This window comes from Carlito syrichta, unplaced genomic scaffold (genome assembly GCF_000164805.1).
Source record: "Carlito syrichta isolate Samal-C Ts95f unplaced genomic scaffold, Tarsius_syrichta-2.0.1 Scaffold303106, whole genome shotgun sequence".
NCBI classification, from domain to species: domain Eukaryota; kingdom Metazoa; phylum Chordata; class Mammalia; order Primates; family Tarsiidae; genus Carlito; species Carlito syrichta.
Window position 1 is genome coordinate 413,798 of NW_007247202.1, and position 18,084 is coordinate 431,881.

Consider the following 18,084-nt stretch of genomic DNA (forward strand, 5'->3'; position numbering starts at 1 on the left):
TGCTGTGAACATTAAACAAATGATTAAAATCAAGCAATGCATAGCAGTTTTTTTGAGAGTGATGTAAATAGAGGGCCTTGGTGCACACTATGGAAATGATAAGCCTGAAAATGGCCCAATTTTTTCATAGAAATTATGTTTAATAAACATAGAGATTGACCCTCCCCATCTTTAACCTTAAAATTTATATTTGTCTTATCTGAGTGCCTTCCTCAGGAAACCAACCCTCAGGCAAGGGACTGAAATTTACCAGATACCGCAAATCACCACATCCAGAAAGTGTGATGCCAGATCCCTCACTCTTGTGATTGTTTCTTTATCCCTCCCTAACACTGGCTCACACCTGTAATCCCAGCATCTTCCAGGTCCTGAAAGCCCCAAACAATGTGGGGAGGGGGAGGGGCAAGCGGAGGGCATTTTATACCACAGACAGGAATAGTTTCCACTCCTTACTAAGGATGGAAAGTACTAGAGGGGAGGAGAAGGAGCCAAAAAGACAAGACTACTTGGTGAGCCTTGCCTACTGCTTGTGATTGCCAGGTATCTGTGGTTACATTCTGAAAATTACTTCCTAAAGAAATTCTTTTGACCATTTTCCCAGACAGTTGTTCTGGGGGAGGGGAGTGCTGTGAAAGATTTGCCTCATCTTAAAGGATAGAAGTTTAGAAGCATTTCATTGTTGTAGTAATCGAAACCCATGTACGTCACATCTTCATCAACATCCCACTTGCCGATCTTGCCTGGCAGTGGATATTGCTGGTGAGGATGAGAAGGGTAGGGGAAGAGAAAGGAGTCTTCCTGAGGTGAAGGGTATGCAGGGGGCTGGACGTAGCTGTTGAAATCCACATGGACCTTGTCTTCATAAAGATTACTCCCTGGATTCGGCCATAATGAGTGACAGCTGGCTTTGGCAGCCGATGGTTCCAGTGGAATCTGCTGGTAAAACTGTTCTGAAGAGTTCTGGGAAGAAGAGAAGTTGTAAGGCCAGCTGGTCACAGGAAAAGCATAATTAGGGTAACAGCTGTCATTGAGGGGATTTCTTCCCAAAGCAGCGTTTCTGTTCCATGTTTGCAGATCGCTGGGATCCGAGTAGACTCCAGAGGTAGAAGGATGGAGCAGGTCTCCACTGCTGTAGAGCCTACTGCCGGACAACTTGCGTTTCTCATGGAGCTTCGTGGGGTCCAAGGTGGAAGTCAGGTCGGGCAGATCCGTGGATCCCCCCGGACCATAACTCTTGGAGAAGGACAAGCAATCATTGAGTGAGTTCTGCTGGGGAGCGTTAGCCATTAAATGTCCACTGTAACTACTAGGCAGTTGGACGCTTTCCTGGAAAGGCCAAGTTAAAGGCAAACTTCCCTGACTTTGTGTTTCACCTGGAAGAGACTGGAAAGGAAAGAGAAATGCTCGTGTTAATAAGTTAAGCAAAGCGATGCCACCGCATAGGCCCCCGTGGGTTACTGTACAAGTCAGTGCTCTGTCAGATGTTCCTCATTCCTTGCATACTTGCACAAACAGAGCAGTTTCACTACAACTGTGCAAGACGACAGAAACAAAGGCTGCCTCTGTTTCCCTTCTGGATCTTGCTAACCAGTAGGAGATGTATTTCTCTTCATTCTGTGAAGACCTGAGTGTGTTTAAGATTTTTCACACTCAAGTGCAAATCTCATATGCTAACTGCCTTTCTGAAGAGACTTAAGGAACCATGTAAGAAAAATCAAACTACAGCTTCAAAGATTTCTATTATGCTCAGTACAACTCTCAAGGTCTCGCTATTATCATTCCCCGTCCCTTGATTTTTCTGTATTTTAGTGCTAGTCAGAGTCTGATAAACCAGGATTGCTGTTATTTGTGTGGTGTTTTTTTTTTTTCCACCTTAAGAGACTTTTCTCTGAACTCATGGGAATTTCTGTTGAATCATAAATGGGACCTCTGGAAGTGGTACAATTTATTTATTTTTAAGTTTTTTAATATAGAAATGGAGTCTTGCTATGTTGTCCAGACTGGTCTTAAACTCCTGGGCTCACACTATTCTCTCTCTCGCCAACCTCCCCAAGTGCTAGGATTATAGCATGAGCCACCGCACCCAGCTGGTTACATTTATTTTTATAAATGGAGGAAGTAGATTGTTCTCCCGTTCACCATAGGAAAAGAATCTGGTTGGAAATTAAGTTATGTTCTTGATTGGGTAAAATTAACAGAGGATAGTTTTAGAGGGTAGAGAGAAAGGGCCATAACCAGGTACAGTGTGTGGAGGGAAATGCCCTTGGACTTGTCCCATGGCTGGAACAAAGGATGAGGGGACAGCCATCGAGGTTCTAGGGCTCACATTTTCCTACAACAGATTCAAATCACAATTTTTAAGATAAGGTACATTTAGAGCCTCCAGGGATAGATCAGCTCTATCTCTGTTCTCCTAAAAAGAAATGCAGAACTTTGAACAGCAGAAAAAGTATAGGAATCACTATCACTATTTAGTACTATCACTTAATACTACCACCATGAGGCAGACAAACCCACAAACTTGATATGTTTGTTGCCCATGAAGCAATGGACTTCACATCATGTTTGTCTGCAGGGAGTAATTGCCACCCCGGATGGCTATGATGTTCAGAAACTGCTTACTTATTTCATCTTGGCAGAATGTGCTGAGGAAACAATCTGCTTAAGGGATAGATAGAAATTTGGGGGGCAGGGCGGAAAAGCATGAGGCTAATATTCTGTGGCTATCATTTCAGTTAGTTTTGGTTCTACTAGAAACAAAATTTAGAGTGCCAAATATAGGCTAGGTACTCATTCAAGTTCCTCCTGCTAATTGTAGTATGCTGCATTAATGAATTGTAGTATATTGTGTAGACAGATGATTCTGCAATGTCATGGAATCTATGATCGATGGTGGAAAATCAAAGATGGTAGAAATCGAGTAAAACATCAAGATACATTTCCTTGGTGGATTCTTATTTGTGGATGAGTCTGACCGTCTATGATTTTTGGCTTTCATTTGTCAGCAAGGGACCTGGGAAACCTACTGTCCCCACCATCAAGGTGGTAACTTGCTGTATATTTTGAACTCACACGAGGAAAGTTACCTTTGTCTCTGGATTCCTCTTCAGGTTCAAGGAGATGGAAGAAGATGCTGTGTGTACTTTCCGTACGGTTCTTCTGGCCTCAGCTTCTGACTTGGTTTCTGGCTTTGGATGGTCATGCTCTCCCTTTGACTGAAAGGAGACAAGTAAAAAGGAAACACTATAACCACAACTAGATTGTGCTTCAGGTGAGTATGTTTTCACCCCGGGTCCTGCCCCATGTCTGGGTGGTGGTGCAGTTGCCTATTATATTGAAATTGCATGAACCTTTCAAGAGGCTCCCAAGCCCACCATGTTCCTGCCTGCCGGTCCCTATTTCTGACGCTTTTCCCCACCCAGCAAAGCCATGCTCAGAGCGATGAATAATGCTAATTAAATGCTCCTATGGTATGGGCAGGACACAAATACACTGTGTGCCTTATTTTATCTTCAGTAAGATCCTTCAGGCACATACCATTATGATCACCCCCAGTTTACAGAAGAGGAAACTGAGGCATGGAGAGATTACACCACCCGGGTAACCTCCCCTAGCAGAGAGGGACCTGGGATTCCCCTAGCTGGAGCCAGCCAAGCTGAGAAACAATAGCTCAACAATCAGGAATTTTGTGGGCAGATGGATAAAAATGATTGGTACCTTGACATCAGACATGGTGGGAATAGTTAACACCACTGAAATTAACATATGCTACAGATCAGGACATTTGCTCTTTAGAGAGCTAGTTGATCAGCTCTGCACTGATTCAAACCCAGGCAAACTGAGTCCAAGTCCATTCTTCAGCCCTGTTTATACCACTGACCCACCAGTGTTTCTCACACATTTTACAGAAAACTGGGTCTTGAGAAAGGAAAGTTGCTTATTCAGGTTTACAGAGCTAGTTAAAAGTCAGAGCTGGAGCCGGGCACAGTGGCTCAATGCCTGTAATCCCAGCACTTTGGGAGGCCGAGGCGAGAGGATTGCCTGAGCCCAGGGGTCTGAGACCAGTTTGGGCAACTTGGCAAGACCTCGTCTCTACAATAAATCCAAAAATTAGCTGGGTGTGGTGGCGCACACCTGTGGTTCCAGGTACTTGGAAGGTTGAAGAGGAAAGATCATATGAGCCCAGCAGGTCGAGGCTGTGGTGGCCGTCAGTGTGCACTGCACTCTAGACTGAGTGACAGAGTGAGACTCCAACTCAAAAAAAAAAAAAAGTCAGAGCAGGTATTTGAACTCAGGTTTGTTGAAGGCCACTGTTCTAGCTGATGGTGACCAGATTAGCCACTGCCTTTCCTGGGAAGCTGGAGGCAGAGGCAGTTCCCCTCATAGGGCTCTCCAGCATGTCAAACCTTTGTTAGATGTATGGGGTATGCACATATGCTCCCTGAAAGAGTCAGCCCTTAGAGTTGGGTCAGGATCTCAATCATCTGTGTATGTCTAGCCTCTGGTGAAACTCCTCTGTAATGAAACTCTGCAAACTTTGTCATATTAAAGAGACAGAGAACCACACAATGAACTCAAATCCAACCTGGAAAAATATATAGCGTCCTTCGTGCCTCCAGAAGTTGGTGACTGGGAAACCCCCATGGCCTCGGCAAGGAACAAGCTTCAGCGGTGCATCACAGTTGGGACAGCGTTTCCCTACAGAAGAGCAGAGGAAGGTGACCACTCCTGGCTGGACTGTGTCTGTTGACTCCTGAGTCTGTGTAGCCCTGAAGATTTGAGACTTTGACTCCAGGATGGCAGAGAATAAGCCCAAGCTCTCCCAATGGATGGAGGAACTATACCACCAGGGTAACCTTCTCTGGTAGTGAAGGACCTAGGGGTTCTCCTAGCTGGAGCTGGCCAAGCTAAGATCCCATAGTGGGCTTTTATGGGCTCCCATCCACTGGGTATAACCCCTGATTCCAGAAAACTTGGCCACCAGAGAGGTCCAGAAAATTCTCACACATGGATAGAGTAAATGGGGTATTTCACAGGTCAAGGAAAAGCTCTTCTGAGTAGAAAACCTCTCCCTACTTATTTACTGATTTTTGAAATTCTTTTTAGAGAGAGAAAAAAAATTCATTTCACAAGTAGAACTAAGAATCAAGGCACAAAGCCACATGAGAGACAGAGAACACAGCCACTAAATTTTCACAAAGGTGTAAATGACTAAAAGACCAGATCCTGTTTGAGAGTAAGTTTTCAAGGCAAATCACTAGGAAACACATGAAAAAACTTGAAATCCAAAGGGGACAAGGTGCAGGGAATATAGAGTATGTCTATTTCACAATCCAGTGATTGTGTTATAAAAAATGAACAAATATCTCAGCATGTGCTTATGACGTGAGCCTAAATGACAGAAATTAGTCTAACCCCCCCCCCATTTAGTCTTGCTGCTGTTCAAGACAGACATACATTGAGACCATTTAGAGAACCATTTCCCAAGAGGTCAGGTGGCAAGTCTAATCAACTGTTTTCTCATAAATGTTACAAGGGCCACCGATGAATTAATGATCGTCCTCTATGTGGTACACTTTCCTTTGGGCAAGGGTCCCGAGTTGGGTGCCTTGACCCAAGGCAACGGTTTTGATGGCAGGTACTCTGAGCATGGTACATCTGTGGGGTCCGTGCTGGGCCCCAAGGGGTCTGATTGACTCCCCCGTGATATGCTCATCTTGGGACAGCCTTGGCCTCCACTTTCACCAGGTATGAGGGTGGGGCCCTAGAGATATGCTGGGAGACAGAGGCCCATCTGGGCAGGGGCGTCAGGGGTGTGCCCATGCCACCAAGCCCCACTCACGCTGCTGTTTCTGCCGGGCTTTGTCACAGATGGCAGGTCTCAGATGGATCTTGCGCCCTCCCTTGGCAGAGCAGTCACGGCTGCACACCACCACACCCAGGCAGGACTTCTTGAGGATGCGGGAGTTGTGGTTGTTGGTGTTGCGCATTGCCCAGCTGCTCAGATGCCGCTGCGCGCTCTTGTCCTCCGAGCTATAGATGTGCTTCGTGTAGGAATCCGGCCACTCCCGGAACCGGTCGGTCTTTTTCACATTCTGACAGAAACACAGTGAGAGCTATTATAGTTTAAATAAAAAAACAGGGCACAGTGGTTCATGCCTGGAATCTCAGTACTTTGAGAGGGTGAACTGGGAGGACTGCTCTTGGGCAGGAGTTGGATCAGACTGGGCAACATAGCAAGACCCCATCTCTACAACAATAAAGATACTCAGCTGGGCATGGTGACGTACATCTGTAGTCTCAGCTACTTGGGAGGCTGAGGCAGGAGGATGGCTTGAGCCCAGGAGTTCCAGGCTGCAGGGGGGCTATAATCATGCCACCGCACTCCAGCCTTGGTGACAGAGCGAGATCTTGTCTCTTAAAAAAGTTTTTTTACCTGGGCAGCGAGACCTCATCTCTACAATAAATTAAAAAATCAGCCGGGTGTGGTAGCGCATGCCTGTAATTCCGGCTACTCGGAAGGCTGAGGCGGAAGGATCGCCGGAGCCCAGCAGGTTGAGGCTGTGGTGGCCGGGAGCGGCCACTGCACTCCAGTCTGGGTGACAGAGTGAGACTCCAACTCAAAAAAAAAAACAACAACAAAAAAGTTTTTTTAATTAAAAAAATAAAATAATTTAAGCTAGAAAACTCAACTGCCAACCGCTGTAGAGCCAAGAGACATGAAGGATATTTTGTCACTTAAGAGCTGGGCCAGATACCTTTGTCCAACACCATTTCTGACAGTGGGATTTCAAGCACAGCACAGCAGTGGCAAGTGACTGCCGGTTCTACGGAGCAATCAGTGACTGGTACAAGATGAGTCATAGCCTCTCTGAGTTCTATCTGACTGATGTTTTCTCTAGCCCTCAGTGATGAAAATAGTGACCGTTTCTCAGTAAGAATTTCTGAGGGTGAAGTAATGCTATGCTCTTACACAATAACTAGAAAACAGAGCTAGGCACAGTGGCTCGAACCTGTAATCCTGGCCACTTAGGAGGCTGAAGTGGGAGGATTGCTTGAAACCAGGAGTCTGAGACAAGCCTGAGCAACATAGTGAGAGCTTGGTCTCTAAAAAATAAAAATCAAAAACTGTGGAAAACATTGCGGCAGGATAGTGAAATAATGTTGTATACCACATTGTGGTTACCTTATTGATCCTACAGGTTTATGCCAAGTCACCAGATAGAAGCAGTGGGAAGAACAGGGAGGCCTGGTCCTGAGAGGTTCTGAGAGCCACTTCCTCCCCACAGATAATTTCTTCCTTTTTCTCTACCCTCATATTCATGCACCTCAGATAAGTAAGGAAGAGCTTATTTTGACCAGAAACTTCTATTTCTTGCCCAGGACTGGCACTATTCCTTCTACATGAACATCTGACTAAACTCTCTTTTTTTTTCTTTTTCTTTCCATTGAACAATGACCCCCCCCACCTCTGATCTTTTAAAGGAGAGTTTTAGCCAGGCAGGGTGGCTCACACCTGCAATTCCAGCACTTTGGGAGGCAGAAGCAAGAGGATTGCTTGAGCCCAGGGGTTCGAGACCAGCCTGGGCAACTTGGCGAGATCTTGTCTCTACAATAAGTCAAAAAATTAGCCGGGCGTGGTGGCACATGCCTATAGTTCCAGCTACTTGGAAGGCTGAGGGGGAAGGATTGCCTGAGACCAGCAGGTCTAGACAGAAGTGGCTGTGAGTGTGTGAGTGTGCCACTGCACTACAGTCTGGGCAACAGAGTGAGACTGTGACTCAAAAAAAAAAGGAGAATCATCAAGCAGTCTCAGCAACTCAGTAATCAAATTTAGCCCATGCACATCCCTGTGGCTTTTGGAAACCTGGCATGGTATAAGAACATTTTTCATCTAGAAGATTCTAGAAGGTCAAGACAGAAGATTCTAGAAGTTTCAGAAGGAGAGATTAGGATGTTCCTCCTTTGCTTTCCACAAGAAAGCACAGTACAGAATATGAAAAAAGACAAATTCAGAAGGAAAAAAAGGAGACGTCAATGTCAGGATGGCTGGGTTTTTGTTGTTGTTAGACTTCAAGTTTGGAATGTGCCGAGAACATTGAAACACGAGACTCAGGACAAGTGACTTTGTCTCTGAAGCCTCATTTTGCTCCTCTCTAAAGCGGGGACACTGATAAAATCTGCCTCGCAAAAGCGCTGTGAGTGCAGGGATGTTGTAAACTCTAAATCCCATAGAAGGATGCTTGTTTGAAGGGAATGTCACGGGGACAGAGGTGGCCTGGAGAAGGCATAAATAGGAGGTTTATGAGAGGCAGTACGTACATGAGAGGTAGTACCACTCAGTGATTGTAGCTGCAGTCTATACACTAGACCCATAGGCCAAATCCAACCCACTGCTATCTTTGCAGATAAATTTTTGTTAGAACACAGCTATGTTCAGTCATTTACGTGTTATCTGTAGATGTTTCTACATGACCACGGTCTAGAGTTGAATAATTGTGGCAGAGACCGTGTGGCCCACAAAGCTTAAAATATGTGTTATCTAGTGCTTCACAAGAAGTCCGAGGCGCCTGGCTATGAGCATGGGCTCTGAAGGCTCAGGCCTGGGTGTGAGTCTAAAGGAGGTTCCTTTCCTCTTAGAGCCTCTGTAAAATGGCAGTCACAGGAGTACCGACAGGGATTTTTGAGCATTGAATGAATGACTAGACACAGAGCACTGAGAACAGTGTCTGACACACAGCGGGTTCCATCTCCATGCTGTTGTGATTCTACTACATTTGGAGCCGCCCACAACCAGCCAACGTGGCCGAAAGAGCCGCTGGCTTACGGGAGAGAAAAGACTCTTGAGAGGTTACTTCATGCTTTAAACCTTACCAAGCCGACTGCAAGACAAGAGTCCAAGTCCCTGAAAAACAAAAACTGAACTGGCACACCTCGTGTTCCATGACCTTTCCTCTCTGAGCAATGGCCATGGCTGGCTCTACATGTGCTGCTGTGGTTGGGGAAGGGGACGGGTAGATATCATAGGCGGTGGCATCCTGAAAAGTTCCCTGTGGTCCCTCAGGCAGCTAGGCAGTTTCCCAGAGGGAGGCACAGTCAGGCCAAGGTGCCAGTGGGACCATGTGCTTTTCCCAAATCCCTCCCTCTTCTCCCCAATTCCAAGTCATCCCTGGCTTGATGAGACTCAATGCCAGGGCTGAGAGGGTCCCAGGCAGCATGCTTTTCTCCACACACCTCTCCCTTTGTTTTCCTTCTGAATGAAAGATCCAAACCATACTTCTTGGTTTTCTGCCACAGAAATGCCATAGAAAACTTCACAGAGTATTTTACCTTTTGAAATAATAAAAATGTGTACTTTCTTCTAATAATGTGGGTTGTAAACTATTGGTGGTGCTTTGGGAAGCTGAGGCAGGAAGATTGTTTGAGCCCAGGAATTCAAGACTAGCCTGGGCAACAAAGCGAGACCCTGTCTCTAAAAAAATAGAAAAATCAGCTAGGCATGGTGGCATGCGCCTGTAGTCCGAGCAACTCAGGAGGCTGAGGCAGAAGGATTGCCCGAGCCCAGGAGGTTGAGGCTGCAATGAACCATGATTGTGCCACTGCACTCCAGCCTGGGTGACAAAGTAAAACCTTGTATCAAAAAACAACAAACAAAACACAGCAACAACAAAACTATTGATGGATTTGAACTAGTCCAATACAAAGTACAGTTGTCAGGATGGCAGAGACAAGGGTCAGGTGAACTTAGAGAAAAGCTGAAATTTTTGTGTTTTTAACGTGAGTAAGCCAAGTATGGTGGTTAACACCTGTAATCCCAGCATTTTAGAAGGCTGAGGTGAGAGGATTGCCTGAACCCAGGGATTTGAGACCAGCCTGGACAACTTGGTGCGACATTGTCTCTACGATTAAAAAAAAAAAAATTAACTGGGCATGGTGGCACACGCCTGTGGTTCCAGTTACTTGGAAGGATGAGGCCGAAGGATCACCTGAGCCCAGCAGGTCGAGGCTGTGGTGAGCTGTGATTGCGTCACCGCATGCCAGCCTAGGTGACAGAGTCAGGCCCTGACTCAATAAATAAATACATAAATAAAGTGAGTGGCCCCTTCAGTCTCAGTCTGGTCACTGCTGTAACTCCCATGAACCAGGAGGAGGGGAGTATATTTGTGTAGGTATCTCAGATGTTCCAATTAAAGCAGACTCCCTGCCTCTAGTGAAAGAAATTATCTCTGCCATTTTTTAAGCTTTTTTTTTTTCTGACAGCCCCTCCATTAATAATGCAGAACTAATTTTGACAATGTTGCAGACTGTGAAAATTGCTAAGGAGTAAGTGTATTCCCATCAAGTTAGTCTCTGGGCTATTTTATTCATGCACAGTCTTTTGACCAGGACATTTAGTGGGGTCTTAAATATCTTTTGATACTGAAATTAGGAGAAAACCCAGATCCCAATAATGCAAAGAAACCCAGGTGTGAAATGGATAATAGTGATTTCTAGAAGCCTTTTAAATGTAAGGCCTCAGGTAAAACTTTAAAAAGAAAGAATAATCATTTCTTTATCTTGTTTAGCAAATCCTCACAAAATATTTTCTTCTTTTTAGATCCTTTGTTTATTTTAATTTCTAACTTGTCATGAGTAACTCTTTATTTTTCCTCTTGGTTAAGAAGTTTATAATTGAAAGGGAATATTCCTAAGGTTTCCAACATGTAAATCTAACTGATTTATATTTTATAATCTCATGGGTAACATCATTGGGGTTTAATTGATATTTCTATGACTTCTATATACGGTTTTGCACTGACATTTAACCCTCTAACTCACTCAAAATCACTGTAACTCTGCAATTCTAAAGCACATTTGCTCTTTTCTTCATTCTAACTTATTCAACTACTTGAAGTTTTTTTTTTTGTTTGTTTTTTGAGTCGGGATCTCACTCTATTGCCCAGGCTGGAGTGCAGTGGCATAATCACGGCTCACCACAGCCTCAAACTCTTGGGTTCAAGCAATCTTCCCGCCTCAGTCGCCCGAGTAACTAGGACTACAGGTGCACACCACCACATTCACCTAATTTTTTGAATTTTTTGCAGAGACTAGGTCTCACTCTATTGCCCAGACTGGTCTCGAACTCCTGGGCTCAAGCAATCCTCCTGTCTCAGCCTCCCGAAGTGTTGGGATTACAGGTATGAGCCACCATGACTGGCTCAACTACTTAAGTTTTAATAAGGTTCCTGAAGAAATCATATACACATAATTACATAATAATAAATTTAAATGCAAATTCTGAAATGTTATCAAAAATATCTACATTATCATGTGACTATATTGTGAAATTGATTTTCACTAAACCAATTTCTTTTCTTTTCTTTTTTTTTTTTTTTTTTTGAGTTAGAGTCTCACTCTGTCATCCAGACTGGAGTGCAGTAGCCGCACTCGGCCACTGCTTCCTTGACCTGCTGGGCTCCGGCGATCCTTCCGCCTCAGGCGCGCGCTACCACACCCGGCTCATTTTGATTTATTGTAGAGATGAAGTCTCGCCAAGTTACCCAGGTGGGTCTCGAACCCGCGGGCTCAGGCAATCCACTCACCTCAGCCTCCCAAAGGCACGGGATTACAGGCTGAGTCACCAAGCCTGGCTACTAAACCAATTTCATATAAACCAATTACCTGCCAGGTTTTTAAAAATTATATAGTTTATTGATTCCTTATAAGTAAATATTTCAAAATAGAACAGGAATAGCAAACAGACATACCTTTAGGTAAATCAGATAGAGGTTAAAAAAAAAAGATGTTATTTATGGAAAACAGAAAAAAAATTCAACCAGCATTTTTTTTTTTTTTGAGTGGGAGTCTTATTCTGTTGCCACTGGAGTGCAGTGGCATGCTCATGGCCACTGCAGCTTCAACCTGCTAGACTCAGGTGATCCTTCTGCTTCAGCCACCCAAGTAGCCAGAACTACAGGCACACCCACCATGCCTGGCTAAATGTTTTTATTTATTGTAGAGATGAGGTCTCACCAAGTTGTCCAGGGTGGCCTCAGACTCCTGGGCTCTGGCAATCCCCTCACTTCCGCCTTCCAAAGTGCTGGGATTACAGACATTAGCCACCACGCCTGGCCTCAACCAGAATTTTGATTTACACACAACTTCTCAGAAACTCTTCCAGGCCAGCTGGAAATTAAACTCCAAGTGTTATCAAGGGAGAAATTTAAATTGACAAGATGCTTTTGTGTTTGCTCAATAATTATTCCTTAGGCCGTGTACAGTGGCACATATCTGTAACTCCAGCTACTCAGGAAGCTGAGATGAGAGCACTGCTTGAGCCCAGTTTAAGACCAGCCTGGGCAACATAGCAAGACACTATCTTAAAAAAAATAAAAGAAGAGCCGGGCTCGGTGGCTCAGCCTGTAATCCCGTGCCTTTGGGAGGCTGAGGTGAGTGGATTGCCTGAGCCTGCGGGTTCGAGACCCGCCTGGGCAGGCAAGACCTCATCTCTACAATAAATCAAAAAATCAGCCGAGTGTGGTAGCGCGCGCCTATAATTCCGGCTACTCGGAAGGCTGAGGCGGAAGGATGACCAGAGCCCAGCAGGTCAAGGCTGCAGTGGCCGGAGGCGGCCACTGCACTCCAGTCTGGGCGACAGAGTGAGACTCCAACTCAAAAAAAAAAAAAAAAGTAAAAATAAAAGAAGAAGAATTACTCCTTAGACGAATCCTCAGTCAAGGGATCATGACTCAGGACAAAGTTCTTTGTTTTCTCTGAAAACACCAAGCAAGGCTAAATGATCCCAGCTTTCCAACCCTGTCACCTACCTGTCTCTTCTCTCTTTCCTTTCTCACTCTACCCAGCTAAGCAAGAAACTTCCAAAGATGTAATAATGCTCCCATGCCTATCACACCAGAAGAACAGTGACAGAAAAATTTTGGCCCCAACAGTAGAGGCTCCAATGATCGTAGGAGCCCACCTAGGGAGACTTGTCCCAGGAAGTTCAAATGACCTTAAGATCAAGGAGGATGCTGGGTAAAGAGGCAAAGTCATCGGTGTCCCTGTCAAACCAACTACAATGTGACCTGATTATGTAGTCAGATAATAATTGACAGGAAATCCAGCATTTGGTTTACCTGTTAGCTCGCTAGCACCAAAACACATCTGATTACTATAATTGGCTCATTCTGGTTACCTTTGGCCACAGAAATTCACAGAAAGAGCTCAGATATTCCACACTGGCTCACAATTTGGGGGTTCTCCTTTGAAGAGACAAAGGAAATTTTGCTGGCTAAAATCATAGTTCAGGAATGAACTAATCAGATGGGCTGTGGCCCTTTTGCAGATGACTCTACTATTCTAGTCTGAGGAATGTTTTCTCTATCAAAAAAAAAAAAAGCTGGGCCTGGTGGCTTATGCCTGTAATCCCAGCACTTTGGGAGGCTGAGGTGAGAGGATTGCCTGAACCCAGGGGTCTGAGACCAGGGGTCTGAGGTGAGAGGATTGCCTGAACCCAGGGGTCTGGGTAACATTTCTACAATAAATAAAAAAATCAGCTGGGTGTGGTGACTTGGGTCTGTAGTTCCAGCTACTTGGAAGGCTGAGATGGAAGGATTGCCTGAGCCCAGGAGGTCGAGGCTGCGGTGGCTGTGAGCATGCCACTGCACTCCAGCTTGGGCGACAGAGTGAGACTCCAACTCAAAAGAAACAAAAAAACTTAAACCTTGCAACTGTGTGAGCTAATGGTTTTAGCCATGGGTTTAGTCTAAAAATAACATGGTCACAAATAAGCTGGAACAACTCTGTCTAACACAGCCTGCTTTTAGGAGAGCCACCAAAGCACAGGACAATGAAGAAGACTCCAACTGTGCAGTAAAAACAACCTGTTTAACTTTGTAGGACCTAGTGTTGTTTTTTTTCTTTCCTCACAACACCTATTGAAATTCCTTGTAACTTGTAAGCTACTGAATACATGGAGGTAGCACTGCTCTAAACAGCTTAGAGATTGAGGCAGAGTATAGAGGGATTACTATTTTCATTTTACAGAGGAGGTAACTAAGACTTCAGAAAATCAACTTGGCTGGGAATGGTGGCTCATGCCTATAATCCCAGCACTTTGGGAGGCCGAGGCAAGAGAATTGCTTGAGTCTAGGAGTTGGAGCAGCCTAGACAACATAGCAAGACCTCATCTCTTCTTAAAATAATTAATTAATGAACTAATCAATTTTAAAAAGTCAACTTGTCCAGAGTCACACAACTTCTAAGTAACAGAACCATTCATGAATTTCATAATCATTGCTTATTGTTTAACATATGTTAAGCACTGCACTAAGTGTGAGGCTGACATTTCTTTGCTTTCTTTTTTTGACTCAGAGTTTCACTCTGTCACTCAGGCTGAGTGCAGTGGCATGATTATGGCCACCACAGCCTTGGCCTGCTGGGCTCAGGCAATCCTTCCACTTCAGCCTTCCAAGTACCTAGAACTACAGTCATGAGTCACCACGCCTGGCTATTTTTTCTTTTTTTTTTTTTGTAGAGATGAAGCTTGGCCAAGTTGCCCAGGCTGGTCTTAAACCTCTGGCTCAGGCAATCCTCTCTTGCCTCAGCTTCCCAAAGTGCTGGGATTACAGGCGTGAGCCACCACACCTGGCCCAAAGTTGTTATTTCTAGAATCCTAGACTATCAAAACTAATAGGTACATAAGAGACCATGTGATGTAAGCCCCCCATTTTCAGAAGAAGAAAGGGAGTTTCAGAAAAGGTAAACAACTCCCGGAGGCTCCACAAATAAAGGGGTGGAACTGGAATTTCAAGCCAGGGCTTTTGTCACAGCCTGTGCTTTCTATAGTACCCCTTTTGCCTTCAGATAGACTCCAGAACAGAAACTCTAACATGTTTGGAAATCTTTCCAAGACCTTTTATTTTTCACCTCAAATGGTTCTTGGTTCGAATCCAGAACTAGCAATAACCCAGATGAGGATAGCGTTGTCTCTGCTCAAAAAATATCGAGGGACATTTGCATTTTTAATCATTACCAGGTATATTTAACAAATTGAAAGACACTCAGCTCTTATTTCTATGAGCAAACTCGGTACTTTTTCTGTGAACTAGAAACTATACATTTCCAAAACTGAATGTACACTTGTGGAGTACATTTCTTGGTCTAATGTTCTGGGTGACTGTGAATACTTTCATTTTTGGAAGTTCGTGTTGGAACATGAACTTTTATGAGCCTCAAGTTTCCCTGCAGGGAAGAGGTTCTTTCTCTCTTGTTTATGGAACTGATGAATGATATGGGTGATCTGTCCCAGACAAAATGGCATGCTAAGACACAGTGTCATCTACCATCCTGGGGTTCTCCGACTCCTTTAAAACCTCTGCCTCAGAATATGACACTGCAGTCTACTCTATCTGCTCACTGCAACTCTGCTAAGACACAGTGTTGCCCACCACTCCGGTGGCTCTCAGACTCCCTTAAGCTCGCTGTCCTAGAATATGACCCTGCACTATGACTCTGTGTATCTGCTCGCTGCAACTCTTGATTTGGTGTCTATACAGCTTTGCTTCGGGGACTGCAATCATGAAATTAGGAATAGGCAGAAACAGGGTCCTAGGTATACCCGCTCTGCCTCTAGATACGCTCACAAAATATAAAACCTAATGTGTTTGGAAATCTTTCCAAGATATTTTAACTTTCCCCCCAACTAGTGAAAAACAAATTGAGCAAAGAGTAATTAAAATTTATAATTTTCCATGCAGGCACAGTGTCTCACACCTGTAATTCCAGCACTTTGGGAGGCTGAAGCGAGAGGATTGCCTGAGCCTACAGGTTCAAGGCCAGCCTGGGCAATTTGGCGAGACCTCATCTCTACAATAAATTTAAAAATTAGCTGGGGGCTGTAGTGCACGCCTGTAGTTCCAGCTACTTGGAAGCCTGAGGTGGAGGGATTGCCTGAGTCCAGCAGGTCGAGGCTGTAGTGGCCATGACTGTGCCACTGCACTCCAGCCTGGGAGACAGAGTGAGACTCCGACTCAAAAAATAATAATAAAAAATAAAATAAAATGAAGTTTATAATTTCCCCCCAAACAGTTATAATGATTGTAATATCAACTCAGAGCAATAGCAAACACAAATCCCTAAAATTTAGATTTATATAATTTAGCTGTGGTTTATTGAATCATACTTAAATGAATGTAAAGTGGTGCACATCTTTTATTTTTTTTGTCTTCCAGCTCTCCCAAGACTTACCAAAAGGGAATGCAGGGGGAATTTAAGGAGAAGCATAAAGAGAAACAAAAGAAAATCTTCATTAGAGTGAAAATCTGGAATTACTATAAACTTGAGAGTGGAATCTCCATTCCTTTTCCCCTGTTTGGGATCATTCAGATTGCTTGATTCCCAAAACCAGGCAGGTGTGGACTGACCTTTTCATTACTTGGTACTGGTCACCTCCAGCCGCAGCCTTCCTACTCACCTTTTCAAATAACCTCTAGTGAAAACCTCTTAAACACCACCAAGAAGGAAAGACAAGGAAGTCAGGAAGGATACACATAGAACATCACTTTTAAAAAACTAATGTTTTCAATCAAGTTGAGTTAGAAAATCAATTGCCGAAGAAGGCAAAGAAAACATGAAACAAAAGTCACTCTATATATGGAAAGCAACTCGGTGAGCATGTATGGTATTTACAAAAGTTCCAGAAGAGCATGCTGCATTCCACAAGAGCACATTATCATTTGGACATTCCAGGACATTCCGGTTAGACATGGATTTGGGTCAAAACCAATACTATAGCAAGTAAGAAATATTTATTTATTTATTTATTTATTATTATTTTTTTTTGAGTTGGAGTCTCACTCTGTCGCCCAGACTGGAGTGCAGTGGCCGCTCCCGGCCACCGCAGCCTCGACCTGCTGGGCTCCGGCGATCCTTCCGCCTCAGCCTTCCAAGTAGCGGGAATTACAGGCATGAGCTACCATGCCTGGCTGATTTTTTGATTTATTGTAGAGATGAGGTCTCGCTGCCCAGGCGGGTCTCGAACCCGCGGGCTCAGGCAATCCACTCACCTCAGCCTCCCAAAGGCGCGGGATTACAGGCTGAGCCACCGAGCCTGGCTAGAAAAATTTATAGGCAATAAATTATCATGGATCTTATCATACCAGCTAGCCAGACTGAGCACAACCTGTGCCAAACCAACTCTGAAAGAGAAGGGAAGTTGCACTTTCTTTGCCTCAGTCTACAAATGGGGGAGTCTGGTTGGTTAAGCCCTCCCCCCAACCCCAACATGGGTCTTGGTATCTGTTCTCAAAATTCCTCCGTCAGCTGGAGCTCTTGGGAAGAGGAGTTGACCCAGCTGGGACCGTCACCAATTTTCTTCCAGGTCTCAACATATTAATAGTCAAGGCTTCACAGACAAATGCTGAAGACAGATTTTTGTTTGTTTGTTTGCCTGTGTCTTGCTGTCACCTAGGCTAGAATGCTGAGATCATAGCTTACTGAAGCCTGGCACTCCTGAGCTCAAATGATCCTCCCCACTCAACCTCCTAAGTAGCTAGGACTACAGGTGCATGCCACCATGCCCAGCTAATTTTGATTTTTGTAGAGATGGGGTCTTACTGTGTTGCTCAGGCTCATCTCAAACAATCCTCCTGCCTTGGCTTCTCAACGTGCTAGGTTTACAGGTGTGAACCACCACACCCAGCCTCTGCAGGTAGATTCTTACAGTAGGTACATACCTGTGGCAGTTTGATATCATTGATATCCCAGTTTAATATCTCTTTGTCTTCAGAACTGAAGTCGTTGGGTTCCATGACGAGATCAGGCACCCAAGGTTTTTGTCTATTCAATTCCACTCAGAAGAGCTTGAGAGTTTTGTTCTCGAATGTTCTTGATAAAGCCAGGTCAGTCCACTCAAGCGCCTTAGACCAGAAGACTGTTTTCTGAAGTTAAAAAATAAATATTATTAATATTGACCATTAAAGAGATAAAAATCAGTGCTTATCTGCCAGAAAGACCCACGTCACTGACATTTTTGCAAGTAGCAACGTACTAATAAAAAACAAAACATAGAAATCATTAGCAATCTTGCTGAAATAAAGTTTGGCC

At 44.4% G+C, this 18,084-nt stretch overlaps 1 protein-coding gene across 1 annotated transcript; it reads right to left on the bottom strand.

Moving 5' to 3' along the window:
• Nucleotides 1–642: 642 nt before the first annotated feature.
• Nucleotides 643–17,789, bottom strand: GCM1 (glial cells missing homolog 1). Its single transcript, XM_008057698.1, has 5 exons — nucleotides 17,715–17,789; nucleotides 5,843–6,095; nucleotides 4,586–4,698; nucleotides 3,087–3,215; nucleotides 643–1,383 (listed from the first exon to the last, which is right to left on the bottom strand). Exons 1-5 carry the CDS (start codon nucleotides 17,787–17,789, stop codon nucleotides 643–645), a joined length of 1,311 nt encoding a protein of 436 aa, XP_008055889.1.
• Between the last annotated feature and the right edge of the window lie 295 nt (nucleotides 17,790–18,084).